We start from the raw sequence: 15,077 nt of genomic DNA, 5'->3' as shown, positions 1-15,077 counted from the left end.
CAATGACCTTACAAAAGTTTTGAACTCCCTTGACTATTAAGCTATGTTTTTGGGCTGTGTCAAGGGGATTCAAAACATAATATATAGAAGTAAAAAATAGATCTGACTTATATTTACATTGTAACTTTTCGACCTTCCACCCCCCCCCCCCAAATCCGGGGAGAAATTAAAAAATAGCCAAATTTACAAGTGGTCATTCAAAAATAGCCACACTTTCAAAAGTAATTGAAATTTAGCCAATTTTCATGTAAAGATAAATCTGAACGAAAACACTGTTTAAAATCCGAAAAATACTCCAGTATATTATAATGAAGCTCCAGCATAATATAATGGAGATCCAGCATAAGTATAATAGAACTCCAGCATAATATACTGGAGTTCCAGCAACGTATACTGATCCAGTATAATATGCTGAAAGTTTATACACAGGTGCTCGAATCTCCAGTATATTATGCTGGAACTTTTCGCGTGTTGGAGTTCCAGCATAATATGTTGGAAGTTCATACACAGATGCACCAAACTCCAGTATATTATGCTGAACCGGTCTCTGTTGCAGCAAAATAGTAGCTATTTTTCAATGACTTGGTAAACGCTGACTATTTTTGAATGACCAGTCCGAAAACTGGCTAGCCCGTGCTATTTTTACCTAAATCCGCCCCTGTCGGTACGGGTTCATCTGAACCCAGTACTTTTGGCGCAGAACATAAATTTATGTGTAAAAATTTATTAATATTGAAATATGAACTCATAGCTTTAAAAATACAATGAGTTCAATGCCAAAAATTTTACACGTTGAACCGATAAAACTTAAATCCTAGATCGGCCTCTGGTGGTCGTAGTACTTTTATGTTGCTCCCTCTTTACCAATGTTAATTTTCGGCAGAACATCTTCACTCGGTTTCTTGTTGGAAATCCCAGATTACTGCACAGGTCTATTACTCTGTACTATTTCCTTTCAAGAGAGGGAGAGTTATTATCTGAAACTTAAACTTTTCAAGAAATATGTTTTACTTTCGATAATCAAAAACCGGAAAAGTTTATGTACAGATTTAACCCCCTTGCTGTTATTTGCCAATTTAGACAAACAAATGATTGTCTATCTACTGTACATACCTTATTAACCTAGCTAATGTCCTTGCGCGAGGATGCAATTCGCCAAGCTCGGGCAAACGAACCCCTCCGACCCTACAGGATTAGGAATGCCAAGATCTCTCCTTCGAAAGCAGGGCCGGGAAAGAAAGAGCTATGCTACGGTTGATTAGACCGATATCTCACAAGATTTGGAAGAACATTTGCTTGAAGTTTCTTAATCTCAAATGCTGTCACATTGCAATATTCCAAGTCCAACGAGCGCAAATTCTTCAGAGGCTTCAGATATTGCAATCCATCATTGGTGATACAAGAGTTTGAGACATTTAGACATACCAACAACGTCAGTCCTGCATTTTCAGAAGAGAATTTCATATTTTACAACCTATGAATGATATGCCGGAATTTCATGCGTGGTCATTGAACTTTACCAACTATATCTGCAAAGTCACAAAAACTGACTTGTCGAGACTATGAGACTATTCAACAACTAAAGTGCAAAGGCAGTTGCAACCCATGTTTAATAGGTTCAACCGATGAATCCAATATTTTTGACACATCAACAACATACTCCAGTGTGATCTCAGACGCGGGGTCCAGGGAGGGTGAGATATATGCAGACCTTACCCCTACCTTGTGTGAGATGGAAATGTTGTTTTTCGATAGATCCTCGGCTCAAGAAACACATGACAGACATAAATATATTTACATGTGGAAAACCCCTAAAATTACAAAATATATTAAATTTTGAACCTAGATTTCAAAAGCACAATGAATTCAGTACTAAGAACCTTTAAAGTTGAACCCATAAGTATCCCGGGTCCGCCAGTATACAACTATACATGTAGGGATCGTTTGGTTTGAATACGGCTTATGCCGGGATAAGTTATGCTTGAGATTAGTTATGCTGAGATTGTTTTTTATTCACTGTTTGATATGTTTTATTAAAATTGACAATTGCATAATTTCTAAGAAGAAAGTATAAGTTATCTCGGTGCTAATTACCCCTCTATAAGGTATAAGTTATTCCGGTGTTAATTTTAATCCCGAAATAACTTATACCTGGTTTGCTAACCAAACAAAGTATTAAAGGGGTATTAAATTTTTATACCAGCACTATACCTTCTTATACCTTATACCAAACGACTCCGTAGTGTATCGAATAGACAAAAATACCTGAAAGAAGTTCCAAGGTTTTATCTGTCAGATTCCGGTTCTGTGACAAGTTCAAAAACATCAAGGAAGAAAGATCCTTTATGTTCTCCACTCCAGCATCAGTTAACACACCGCCACAAAGGTCAAGTGATTGCAGATTTCTGAAATCTGTTAAGAAATTGATACACTTGTTAGAATTTGAATATGAGACGCCGAGTACCACTGCATATTTTTACCCAGACACTTGCTTAATAGAGTATATATCCAATTCAGTTATGTAGTTTACCAACAATGTATGCAGAACTACTATACTCTTTTACTATTACTCATTGCTGAAATCCAAGGCAAGAATAAGGCACTATACAGCTACGCCTCAATCACAACGAGTTGGGACCTTAGTCAATTTATGATGAATTCTCAAATACATAATACTAAACAATAATCTTCACGTAAGCACAAAAGAAGAAGAGGGATGGTGGGGGGTTTGGGAGGGGGGGGGGGAGATTATAGGAATAGAGGAGTAAAGAAAGTGAAACTAAGATATAGTAAGAGAAGCGTACATGCGAGATATTTTGTCCCATAATCTGTTATGTGAGCTCCGAAGAGATCCAGGAGAGTCAAACCAGTAAAACCTATACTCCACCGAGCCAAAAGAATACACGCTTAAATTTCTAGCTGCATAAACCAGAAAAGAACTCATATGATATGGCTACACATGCTACTAAGGAATTGATGCGGCGAGTTACATTTCAAAACAAAAGTACATTTGGATCCAGCATCTACATACATATTGTTTTACTGAGCATTAGCACTTCGTCCCATGCTGCGCACATACATATTGTTTTACTAGATATCTACGATCTAATTAAGGGCTTACCCATAACTAAAAGAAGATTATGAGATTAGGTCTCCGTAAACTGTATTTGAACTCGGAAGTTTAGTCACTGACAAGAGACAATTTTCTAAGGCTTACCTGTGAGAACTGCAAGACTGGAATCTGTAATTTGGCGCACATCCAGATTAAGTGACTTCAGACGTGTCAATCCAGTTAAATTTTGCAAACCATCATCAGTTACTAAGGTGAATTTGAGATTGAGTTCCTCCAACTTGGCCAAACCTAAAATAAATGAAGCACTCAAATCTATCGTAACACATGCAAAACAAGAAGTCGGTCACATCAAACTAGTAAATGTTGGTTGCTGATATTTCAACGGAAAATAATAGGGTACTGAAATGCATTTAAAGACCATCAAGAGCGTTAACATAAAGAAGAGAGAGCCAAAAAACTTGGTATACGGAAGATATATAGTGCCAACGGCCCCATCGTATAACAGAAGTTCTTGATTAGCATAGGAAATTAAGCACCAACCAGATAGATGATGAATTCTAACGCTTCCAACTTCAAGTCCAAAATGTTCCATTTTAATAACAAAGATGGCTGTAAATTCATTTTAAACCTTTAAAAATGCAAGTAGACGAGCACCAATATATATCCACTAAACAAATTACTCAACAAGCCTGTAATATATGTACACATCATGTTTATCCAAGACTCCAAATAATATAGAGCTTATAGACGAGGAATATTGCTCCAACACACCCTAAATATGCATAAACTAAATGGAGTATGTAAGCCTATAACTGAATACAGAACAAGGAAAAACTTTATCAAGAGGACGGAAGGGAGAATCTTTTTGGAGCGCAAGAGATATCTTTACCAGCTAAATGAGACAGTCCATCATCCGTAATCCTACAAGAGTCCATGTTCAGGCCTTCCAATTTTGTCAGACCTGCAATATTAATCCAAGGAAATAAATAACCAAAAACCATGCAAGACAATTACGTACTCCACGTGAGAGATCAATACAGTAAATTTAAAGCTTTGAGATATATTTTTATGTACTTCTAAAGTATAGAGAGAAGGGGTTTGAAAATATAACGAAATTTAAAAATGAAATATAATCCGCGATGAACATAATCAAAGACGTAAGACAGACCTTCCAGATAGCCCAAACATGCATCCGTGATGTGGTTATATCCCAAATTCAACACCTTCAAATTGTTGAGTGCTGCACGGTATAAAACAGTTGGCTAAAGATGTAACGCTATCTTGCTCTAATCAGTACGCTATGGGAAATAACAAATCTGCCGGTTACCTGAAAACTTTTCACATCCATCATCTCTCAGGCAACATCTACTGAGATTTAAAGATTGCAGCGAAGCGAGATCTGTAGAATTTAAAAAAAAAAAAAACGGTTTCGATAAGAGACACTAGTATTAATATCCTCGTTCAGTCCCCACTAGTGTTTAAGGTCTGTGTTCACACTACCCTCCCCAGACCCCACTAGTGGGATTTTACTGGGTTGTTGTTGTTGTTTGTAACTTTAGAAATCATTGCTGATTTCTTCTATGACTGCAACAACATGTTAACGTGATAAGATAAAACCAAATAGATAGGACATCCACATTTTCTGCATTACTGCATGTAATCCACACCAATTAGAATCTCCTCTAGAAGCAACACGGTAGAGAAAATACATTGCAACCTAATTGCAAGTGTAAATATCAGAGTGTAACCACATGAGAAGCGTTTTAAAGGCGACAAGAGAATGCAAACCTGAGATAGTATTCAAACATGAAGTAGTAACATGGGATCCTTCCATATTTAGTACAACAAGTTTGTTCAAACCTAAAAAATCAAAAAGAGGAGAAGATCTCAATACAAAAGAAAAAGAGTCTATAAAGACAACAAAATAGATACTTAGCATAAACTGCTCGGACTCTCCGAAAATATCGTCTAGTGCGTGTCGGATTCTCAAAAACCAGTGTATTTTTGGAGAATCCGACACGAGTGCAGCAGTATTTTGGAGTGTCTGCGCAACATAGACATAAACGCAAAATGGATATACAAGCTCTAACAAGCAGCAGGCAAAGGTATTAGGTAGACTTCTGGGCCAGAAAGAGAGAGAAGCTAAACTTATAGGACACTCTTATTTTCGATGTTTTTTCTATCAAACTGGCGTTTCCACTTTTTTTTTTTCACTGTTTTTTGACTACCACTAAAGTTATACAAGTCAAAGTACCATCATAAAATCCGTGTAAAGTCAAACACCATCTTATAAAATTAGACAGAGGGAGTATTTAAAAGTGGATTACTGAAAAGGCACAACTAACGGCTAAGTTGCTCGGACACGGATGCGGGTGTCCGATACGGGTGCGGATCTAGAGGTAGGATCTTTCAAGATGTAAATTTTAAGATTCGGGATATGGATCCTAGTACGGATACGGGTGCGGGGATCCGGCTAAAAATAATTTTAAAAAAACTTAAAAATCTCTCTAATTTATGAGAAATTTTGTGAAATACTTACGTATAGCTTGTAAAGTGTGGATTTCCTTTTTATTCTCAAGTTGTAGATAAGTAAAAGATAGATTTCTTGGATTAAATATGCTATTTTCTTCAAATTTACCCTAGTTTTAGCTCTAATTTCGGTAATCAAATTGTATCTCGTCCGAATTTTTCTATCCGTCATGGTCAAAGTACCCAAAATTATTTGACCATATCCGATACGGATCCCATACCCACACCCATACTAGTGTCGTGTCGACACGGGCGCGGCACCTAAACTGCCATGTTGGAGCAACTTAGACTAAAGGGATATCAGAAAGGTAATTTAAGGGGTACAGTAAGAAAAAGATGGTAAACTCTCAAGATCAAGTTGGCACTGAGTGTCTGAGATTGTGACATGTCGCCCGGTAAAAGGGGGAAAAAATATTTTCCCCTTCCTCTCAAATCAGAAACTGCAATGGCTCATACAACTTTTTTGCAACCAGCTAAGTGTAATTAAAGTCAGGCTTTACATCTAAAAAATTTCTAGTTTATCATACAAGATATCGAAATGCAAAGAAAGAACCAGCATCAGGAGAGCGAAATCAAGTTTTTATGTTCTTGCACAAATCAACTCGACAGTCTAATAAACTGGGAAAAAGTGAATAAAGCTATAGAAGCTGTGACCACCTTCGGCTTCAAGTTAGAAAATACTCGGTATGTGATTTAGAAGAGAAAGCAAGAATCACCATCATAAGACAATGCAAAAGCTATTACAACAGAAATACCAATTAGTACCTCTAAGACAAGACACTCCATAATCTGTTACGTAGATACACAGAATCTGAAGTTCCTTCAAACTCGCAAGCCCTGAAGTCCGTCATACGAAAATGAGCAAATTTTCACATAATAACAAGCACAATAAGATGACATGTCTGAAGATTTTAAAGCACATTCACCGCTGATACCTGCCAAAGGCTTCATGTCCGAATCCGTAATGCACTGACAATATCTTATACTGAGAGATTCAAGTTTTGACAAACCTGAGAAGAAAAAGGTACTTTATATTTTAAGTTGAACTTCACCAAAATGGTGGAATAAAATTCAAATATTAGTAATAAATCATTTTTCATGGTGTGATATATTGTCTCTTTTCGTCTTCTTGAGCAGAGGGTCTATCGGAAACAGCCTCTCTACTCCCTCGGGTAGGGGTAAGGTCTGCGTACACACTACCCTCCCCAGACCCCACTGGTAGTATTTTACTGGATCGTTGTGTTGTTGTTGTTGATTTTTCATGGTGTGGAAATCAAATAGTGTCAAGATATACGGAAGGTTCACAAGAGAGCATAACCAACCTTGAAGATGAACAAGTCCTCCATGAATCTGTGGACACCTCTCGAAATCCAACTTAACCAATTTATCTAAGCTGGATAAAGCTTGCATTGCTTCAACAGTAACCGAAACGCATTTTCTAAAACTCAAATATGTCAAATTTGAGAAACCTGAAAGGCACAAATTTAACCATTGTCAGCACCAAACAACTCCTAAATGCGGTACAGGCGTGCAGTTTACTAGGAAACACAACAGATTGAATAACACAGAGATTAGTCAACCACATGATCAATGCTATAAATTATAATGTATATTTCTTGCGCTCTTTAAAGATATGTGCTAAATAAAGCAAGAAAATGATAACAAATATGGTGCAAACAGCTAGATAAAACTAAGGCAAACAACACGATATCAATCGGACAGAGAGAACAACATTTTTCTTGCTTCATATAACACTCTCTTTGTATGGGAAAAACAGGCTTGCAAGAAACCAATACGGATTGGCAAGTGAAATAAGAAACTATTGCGATATGCGAGAGAGAATAGTAATAACTACCACTGACTTGCTTTATCCCCTGTTCAGAAATACGGTCACAGCAATCGAAAGATAACGCTTGGAGGTTTGAGCAATTTTGTAGGAGACTGAATCCAAAATCCGTGACCTCAGAACCAACAATATATACAGACAGTAAGGATGATCCTTGTGATGAGACGACATCCATCCAATTATCTTTAACTCCTTTATATTCTCCCATCCACATATCCTGTCAACAAAGAAAACCTTCAAAACAAAGTGCCCCATAAGATTTTATACAAAAAATTTACTTGGTTCTAAGGTTTCAACAAGATATAAATGTGAGCTGGGATTTTACATGCAGTGCACAATCTCTAAAAGCTTCGATACAATCATCCGAAAGGCAGTTTGAATAAACCAGATAGTTGAATATCAACTGGCTTATATCCCTTGGCAGCATTGAGAATGATTGATATTTGTCAAGGTCCTGTTAATAGAAGAGAGCATAAGATCTCCTTAACCAAAAGAACTTAACAACCTTAACGGCAGAGGCGGATGCAGCCTATACTAAATGAGTTCAGCTGAACTCAGTATTTTCGACACATAACATGATTATATATGTGAAAAGCCACTAAATGTTTAACCGATATTAATTTTTACCCCCTCAATTTTAAAAGTACAATATGTTCAGTACTAAGAAAATTAAAGACTGAATCCATTAAGTTTAAATCCGTGATCCGTCTCTGCTTAATGGAACATATCAGAGGAAATCAATCACCTTACGTATTCTATGAATGCATAATTCCATGAGGGACGGACAACTGCTTCCTCCCGAATGACAGACATCTATGACACGCTGAAAAAGGAAATGTTGTAGACAGTTTGAGCTCCCAAATTTGAAGTGTCTACTTGAGAAACCTCTTCTACTAATGTTATCATCATCATGCTGGTCTCTCTTTAATGAACAAGCACCCCCCATTCTGGAATTACGGCAAGAAGACTTGCGTTATAATATCGCGAGCACTAATAGAGAGTGGCATAATCCATTCGAGAAAAGAGCACTCCCATTCATGTTGTTGTTTCTGATTAGGCACCTAAAGGCCTGAAAGAGAACAACGATACATCAAATTTCTTATGAGTTTAAGTTCTGTGCACTGATAGTCTATAAATTGACATACAACAACAGATAATTCTTCATCAGCAAGCTCGATATAGTAACCTATTAATGGAATAATAAACTGTTACAGTCGGTTAAATTGCACTAACAAAAAAAGGGCAGCTCGGTGCACAAAACATCCCGTATTTACACAGGGTCTAAGGAAGTCAGAGGCGGAGCCAGAAAATTCAATAAAGGTATTCAAATCGTGAACACTTTTTGCAAGTGGGCTGTGCAAGGGTGTTCAAAGTCTATTTTTTTCATCAATAACGAGTAATATTTTATCCTACACAGTATAATTTTTCGGTGAAGGGCGTTCGGTTGACCACCCTTGGTCACACATAGCTTCGCCTCCGGGGAAAGTAACGAATAATTAAGTGTCTGCTACTTTTCTTGTTTCTGGATTCTCCTAATTGTATAACATCAAACATCGTAGTCTTCACTTTATACACAAACAAGCATTTACCATTTCTCAGAGTTTATTTTATATTATAGACATTTCTGCTAAAAATTCATAATCAGAAACAAAAAAATTCCACACAAAATGCAAGAAAAGAGGTTGCATCATAAAAACAAATGGTTCAATACCAAATCCAAAAACTCATTAGATAACAAAAGAAAACAATCACAAATCAAAACCAAATGTTTTCTAATCAAAATATAACCAGAAAGCATGTGTGCATGCAAAAGAAAAAAAGAGAAAAAATATATATTTTGTGTTACATTTGAAGAAGAAAAAAAAAAAAGATTAACCATAAAAGAGCAATTACATACCTTAAAAAAGAGGGAGTGCTCCAGAAGCTCCAGAAGCAATTTCTATAGAATATAGAATTAAAAATGAAGCTCAAATATATGACACTAAAAATTGGAGATGACAACATGATAATCAGAGAATGAGAGGCACAAACCAAGAAGCTTGTGGGTACATGCCACGTGTCCAAATCTTTGTTAGAAGAGTGGAATTTGCGGGGTTCGTTCATAGTTTTTTTTTTTTTTTTTTTTTTTGAATAACTAGATAAGAAAAAAAACATAGTATATATCTTTTATGTCTTGGTTTCAATTCCTAGTACTGTGTTCTTTTGTTTTCTTCCTTTTTCTATGGTGTCACATGTTTTGTCAGCCTATCATTGAGCAGTGCAAAATATACTACTACAGGATAAGGATATATTATACACAAGATACACTATAAACTTTGGGGGTGGGGGGAGTGGGGGGTGGGGGGAGGGAATTTATCCGTCGAAAATTTTATTTTATATATATATATATTATTTATTTTTTAATTCTAGCAAAAATTTTGCAGTCGAGCAATTGGATGCATAAAATATTAATAACCGAATAACTTTATATATTTATAATATTTATAGCATATTTGGTCAAGCTTCTAAAATCATCATATTTTGAGACGTATTTTTTTTCGAAAGTATTTTTTTCAAAAATATTTTTGTTAAGAAACAGTTTGTGTTTGATTAATTAATTTGAAAAGTACTTCTAAGCAGCGCTTTGTGTTTGGCCAAACTTTTAAAAAGTACTTTTAAGTGTATTTTTCTCAAAAATACTTTTCAAAAAAGTGATTCTCGGGAGAAGCTATTTTTTTTGCTTCTGCTTCTACTCAAGAGAATTTTTTTTTGTTCTAAGCCTGACCAAACTTTGAAAAAAAAGCAATTTTTTTTTCTGAAAAAAAAAATGCTTTTGAACTTGGAGAAATTTAGCAGTCACTTCGTCAGAAAACAAAGATACCATGTTACAAAAACAGAAAACACGAGATAAACTAGAGACTCAAACATCTAATTCATGATTCAAATATAAGAAAATATGTCACTATTAATACCAAAAAAAAACCCACAAGAAAACAAAATATTCTACCATAAATAAGAGTACTAAATTTATGAATATTCTATATAGATTGTACAAGAATTTTCCTAAATAAATGTTACCATATCTTAAAAGTAATAAATATTCTGCATTGATGTACTAGAATATTCCTAGATACTCCTATATGTTAACATATTTTAACAAAATGTGGAACCTAATATAAAAAAGGCAGTTCGGTACATTAAATTCTTTCTATGCGCGAGGTTCGGGAAAGGTTGGCCGTATTGCAAGAGTCTATTGTAAGCAACCTTACTATATATTTTTGCAAGATACTGATTTTACGACTCGAACTCGTGACCTTGCTCATATGACATCAACTTTACCAGTTACATCAAATATAATACTATAAAATAAAAAGTCTTGTACTTTAGTTCACACATTTTCTTTGTTTTATACTTTACCACCCAACCAAACGACAAAATCTCAAATTCACATCCCCAAAACCCTAAAAACCTATATTCTTCAAAGTACAAAAACCCTAATCCCCCTTTCCTTTTTCAAATCTTTCTTCAAATATTCCGCTTTTGGACAGTCAAACTCAACCCTACCCTAGTAAACCCCCCACCCCCTCTACTTTTTCAAGAAAGTTCTGATTTTGGGGTTTTATTTTACTCCTTTTCCCCCCATTTATAGAGTTTATTTGGGCTAATTTTTTGTAGGGAAAGTAAAAAAGAAAATGGAGGTCAGTAATTTGAGCTCTGAATTAGCTGTTTTTGGGAGAATGGTGATGGAGTCTGTTGTTGAAGCCATATTTGCTGAGACCCTTTTGGCTGCTCAAAGATCTGTTGCTTCTTTGCTCATTGTGGTATAAAATTACAGTCTTTTTAACTTAAAACCCTTTATTTTTCGTGTAAAGTTTTGATTTTTATTGATGGGTTTTTGATTTCTTGCTCTGTTTAAGTTACACTCTTTATTTTATTGAAAAAAGTTTTGATTTTTAATAGTGGGGTTCTGGATTTCTTGCTCTGTTTTTTACTTGCTTGTTCATTGTAGTATAATAGAACGAGAAATTATAAACAATGTCTTGCAGAAATGCTGGGTAAAGACTGCGTACAATAGACTCTTGTGGTCCGGTAGCGGGAGCTTAGTGCACCGGCTGCCCTTTTGTTCGTAGTAGTATAGCATAATTTTCCAACTTACACTTCTGTTTTCTTGTAAAGTTGTGATTTTTAATTGTGGGTTTTGAATTTCTTGCTCTGTTTAACTTACACTCTTTATTTTATTGAAAAAAGTTTTGATTTTTAATAGTGGGGTTTTGGATTTCTTGCTCTGTTTTTTGCTGGCCTGTTCATAATTGTATATCCCAATTTTCCAACTTGCACTTTTGTTTTCTTTGCTATTGTTTGTTTGTTGCTTCATTTTCGTTGTTCTTGAGCCGAGGGTCTATCGGAAACTGTTTCTCTACCTTTATAAGATAGGGGTAAGATCTGTGAACACATTACCCTCCCCAGATCCCACTTATGAGATTTCACTTGATTTGTTGTTGTTGTTGTTGTACACTTTTGTTTTCTTGTAAAGTTATGATTTTTAATGATAGATTTTTGATTTCTTGCTCTGTTTTTTGCATTTATACTTGTTTGAGAAGCTTTTTTGTTGATACCCTCCCAACACACACGCGCGCGCTCTCTCTCTTACCCCAAGAAGTTTTTGTGTCATTGCTTGATTTTTCATGGTGGGATAATGCAATTTTCCAACTTACACTTTTGTTTTCTTGTGAAGCTGTGATTTTTAATCGTGGGTTTTGGATTTCTTGTTCTGTTTTCTGCTTCTGTAGTTGTTTGAACAGCTATTGGGTCAAATTTCATGGCTTCTTGTTTATGGCGTGGTTGATGTTTGGAACTCTTTCTGTGCTTCATTAGGTTTGTTGCTCAAATGTTTGTTATTATTGTCCAAGCTGCTAACTTTAGCTATTGTATATTAATATGTTATGTTCTTTGAAGTAATTTTGGACTGAAGAGCTCTGTTTATTCCTTTTTCTTGGCTGTTTGTAATCCTAAAAGCCAATTAGGTTACTAAGGTTAATGTCATATGGCTCTTTTTCATTCGTCTGGTGTGAAGTTGGAGTCGGCCAATTAGGGTCCCTCCTGTGTGAGCTTGGATGTAGAATAAATATCCATTTTAAAATCTAAAGGCTCAGCTTTGATTAACCTAACAATCTTTGTGACTTACGTTCTACCGCTGTTACGCCAGAATAAAAGGTTCCACACGAGCTCCCGTTCTGCGGCGTGGTGGCAGGACCGCTAGGGGAGTGGCTCCGGGTATAGGGTTAAATCTGCAGGGGTCATGCAAATACATAGGCCCCTTCCCTTCTCTTTTGGATGAATGGGGTGGTTTAGAAGGCGCTTTCCGATCTACGGTCCCTCGGAGCGAAGGGTTAGGCAGGTAGTATGGGCCCTCTGACTTCCAGCTATGTGCTGTGCGGCTCCCGCGAAGCGAATGAAGGGAAGCTCTTCGAGCTTCCGGGTGAGCTTATATATGTGGGTGTAACTACATAAGCTGAAGAAAGGGAGGTGAAGGGTATAGTAGGAGTAATATAAAGGAATATGTAGTGTCTAAATTTGTCTAAGAAGAGTTGGAAAGTTGAAAGGTTTTGGTTTTTTCCTATAGTTATTAGTTAGATAGATTGTGAAGTTATTAAATCTGAGCCTTTAGATATCAAGGTTTTGGCTTCTCCACCAACTTTTGCAAGAATGCAGTAAATAAACGGAACTCACAACCTGTTTTTCCCTGCCTTCGTTGTATATGGAGTGCTTGGGGCATCTTGCTTTTGTTTTAATTTAAGCTTTTGATCTTCTAAATCTTGTGTGGTAATAGTCGCACAATCTTCATCCAAAACTTTTGGAACTATGCTATGTTTTGAATTATAGCTGGCTCTGGCCCCTTTTGTTCTTCTTGTTTCTTTCTCTTTATTGGTCTCCGCAAGCATAAGAAACATTTGAATTCTAGCGCACTAGCCTTAGCTGGACTCCTGCTTCAAGTGCTGACTTTAATTAAAGCTGGATGGGCAATATCTGCTTAATTTTACACAGCCTCACCGGATGAAATAATTTCCCTTGCCTAAATCCGATTGCATTTAACACCTCTTTTCTCTCAAATGGACAAGTTATTCGTGACCAATAGTTTTTGTGTGCCATTTATATTGATATTAGATCACCTTTTTGTTACACATTTTTTAGCGGTCAATTATGGACTTAATGATTTAAAGCTTAGAAGTTGAGGAAATAATAGTGAAGCTATTGATACATCAACAGTATCATGAAATTTAGGAAAGATGTAGGGAATAGTGCAGAATGAATGCTGTAACTATTACCAAACTATTCAAGAGACTTAATTTTGTGTATGTATATGCATGCAAAAAATTGAAATTTGAAGATGTAACCCTTTTGTATCGCCCAATGAACCAGGGAATAAATTCCTGCTTCTGCCCTATTAAGCATAAGTGAAATTGTCTTCTGCAATTTGCATCAAGTGCTGTTTAATCTATCTTTTCTCTCTTTTTATCAGAAAAAGTCTACGTTTTCTTGCTCGTTGCTACTCAGCAATGAGCTTATTCGGTTTAGTTGCCCTGCTGTCCTTTGTGTTTGATTGAACTCTACAATAACGGCCTAAAAACTTCTTGTTCCGCAATTTCGCTCATATTTGCATAGTTCCCTTATCAATGTTGGTTATGCTTCAGGCAGGAACTATGCTCAAGGATGCTAATGCATTGCCAGAGTTGATAGGCGCTGAGAAAAGGTACTCCTAATTGCTAGCTTTCCTGTATTCATAGCATGCGGAACTCTAAGTTTCATGTGGAAAACACCAAACTCTGATGTCATTTTCAGGTTTCCATTCGAAGAGCTCCATAAAATGGAAAAGGCTGGAGTTGAGAACAAAGATGGCAGTGACACAGAGGATGATGAGGATGCTGATGATCAGGACGACGATGATGCTGACGATGAAGACTTTTCAGGCGAAGAAGGGGGAGATGATGATGAAGAAGGGGGAGATGATGATGAAGAAGGGGATCCGGAAGAGAATCCAGCGGCTAATGGCAATGAAGGCAGCGATGATGAAGACGATGAAGATGACGAAGACGATGAGGACGGGGATGATGATGAGGACGAGGAAGATGAAGAAGACGACGAGGACGAGGAGGATCAACCACCTGCCAAGAAGAAAAAATGAACCATTTGCTAGTATATGTTTGTTCTGCTTTTCCACCATGTTTGAATTATGTAGTAGTAGGAAGAGGGAGTTTTAGCTTTTCTCTAGGAATTAACCATCCTTTTGCAGAACAAACGAACTACTTTTGTCATGCTATGAGACTGTTTAGTTGTGATATATATTCCATTTAATCCAATGAATATTCTGGTTTCTTTGTTAAGGTAATCCAAATTGATTCGAAAATTAGATGATTTAACTTTCGTATTTAAATTTCATTAGGGTAGGTTGTCTATATCACGCCCCTTGGGATGCGGCCCTTTTCCGGACCCTGTGTGAACGCGAGATGCTCTGTGCACCGGATTTTTTTTTTACTCTTAATTTCATTGACATTTCACACTGTGATGCCTGCTATAACAAGTGGCCGAAAAGGGGAAGCTTTAAACACAATTTGCAACAACAAAAACATACCCAGTATAATGCCACACAGT

At 36.4% G+C, this 15,077-nt stretch overlaps 2 protein-coding genes across 9 annotated transcripts; one reads left to right on the top strand and one right to left on the bottom strand.

Moving 5' to 3' along the window:
* Positions 1–990: 990 nt before the first annotated feature.
* LOC107812483 (uncharacterized) lies at positions 991–9,580 on the bottom strand. Of its 8 annotated transcripts, none has more exons than XM_016637604.2 (16): positions 9,480–9,580; positions 9,346–9,387; positions 8,194–8,517; positions 7,774–7,902; positions 7,458–7,665; positions 6,925–7,071; positions 6,538–6,612; positions 6,368–6,439; positions 4,862–4,933; positions 4,401–4,472; positions 4,242–4,313; positions 3,963–4,034; positions 3,218–3,361; positions 2,805–2,876; positions 2,266–2,412; positions 991–1,439 (listed from the first exon to the last, which is right to left on the bottom strand). In XM_016637604.2, exons 3-16 carry the CDS (start codon positions 8,392–8,394, stop codon positions 1,249–1,251), a joined length of 1,674 nt encoding a protein of 557 aa, XP_016493090.1. In that variant the 5' UTR covers positions 8,395–8,517; positions 9,346–9,387; positions 9,480–9,580; the 3' UTR covers positions 991–1,248. The 8 variants fall into 8 exon arrangements, 7 of the variants coding, with proteins under 7 accessions (XP_016493090.1, XP_075076246.1, XP_016493093.1 ...); XM_075220145.1 differs by having other exon boundaries at positions 8,199–8,517; XR_012694441.1 differs by lacking the exon at positions 9,480–9,580 and having other exon boundaries at positions 2,805–2,919; positions 9,346–9,459.
* Positions 9,581–10,844: 1,264 nt separating this feature from the next.
* LOC107812482 (uncharacterized) lies at positions 10,845–14,809 on the top strand. The gene is made up of 4 exons (XM_016637603.2): positions 10,845–10,995; positions 11,103–11,248; positions 14,120–14,178; positions 14,268–14,809. Exons 2-4 carry the CDS (start codon positions 11,120–11,122, stop codon positions 14,608–14,610), a joined length of 531 nt encoding a protein of 176 aa, XP_016493089.1. The 5' UTR covers positions 10,845–10,995; positions 11,103–11,119; the 3' UTR covers positions 14,611–14,809.
* The last annotated feature ends 268 nt before the right edge of the window (positions 14,810–15,077 follow it).

Source organism: Nicotiana tabacum, chromosome 8 (assembly GCF_000715075.1).
Source record: "Nicotiana tabacum cultivar K326 chromosome 8, ASM71507v2, whole genome shotgun sequence".
Taxonomy (NCBI): Eukaryota; Viridiplantae; Streptophyta; class Magnoliopsida; order Solanales; family Solanaceae; genus Nicotiana; species Nicotiana tabacum.
Note: the sequence above shows the minus strand (reverse complement) of the source record. Positions and strands in the feature narration are given on the sequence as shown.

Bases quoted from the DNA above. Each gene is read 5' to 3' on its own strand.
- LOC107812483 (XM_016637604.2), bottom strand. From the start codon at position 8,394: ATGGGGGGTGCTTGTTCATTAAAGAGAGACCAGCATGATGATGATAAC. The intron at 6,440-6,537 runs GTATCAGCGGTG...GACGGACTTCAG, and splicing joins GGACATGAAGCCTTTGGCAG to GGCTTGCGAGTTTGAAGGAA. The intron at 4,473-4,861 runs GTTTGCATTCTC...TAAATTCTACAG, and splicing joins ATGTTTGAATACTATCTCAG to ATCTCGCTTCGCTGCAATCT.
- LOC107812482 (XM_016637603.2), top strand. From the start codon at position 11,120: ATGGAGGTCAGTAATTTGAGCTCTGAATTAGCTGTTTTTGGGAGAATG. The intron at 11,249-14,119 runs GTATAAAATTAC...GTTATGCTTCAG, and splicing joins TTGCTTCTTTGCTCATTGTG to GCAGGAACTATGCTCAAGGA. The intron at 14,179-14,267 runs GTACTCCTAATT...TGTCATTTTCAG, and splicing joins TTGATAGGCGCTGAGAAAAG to GTTTCCATTCGAAGAGCTCC.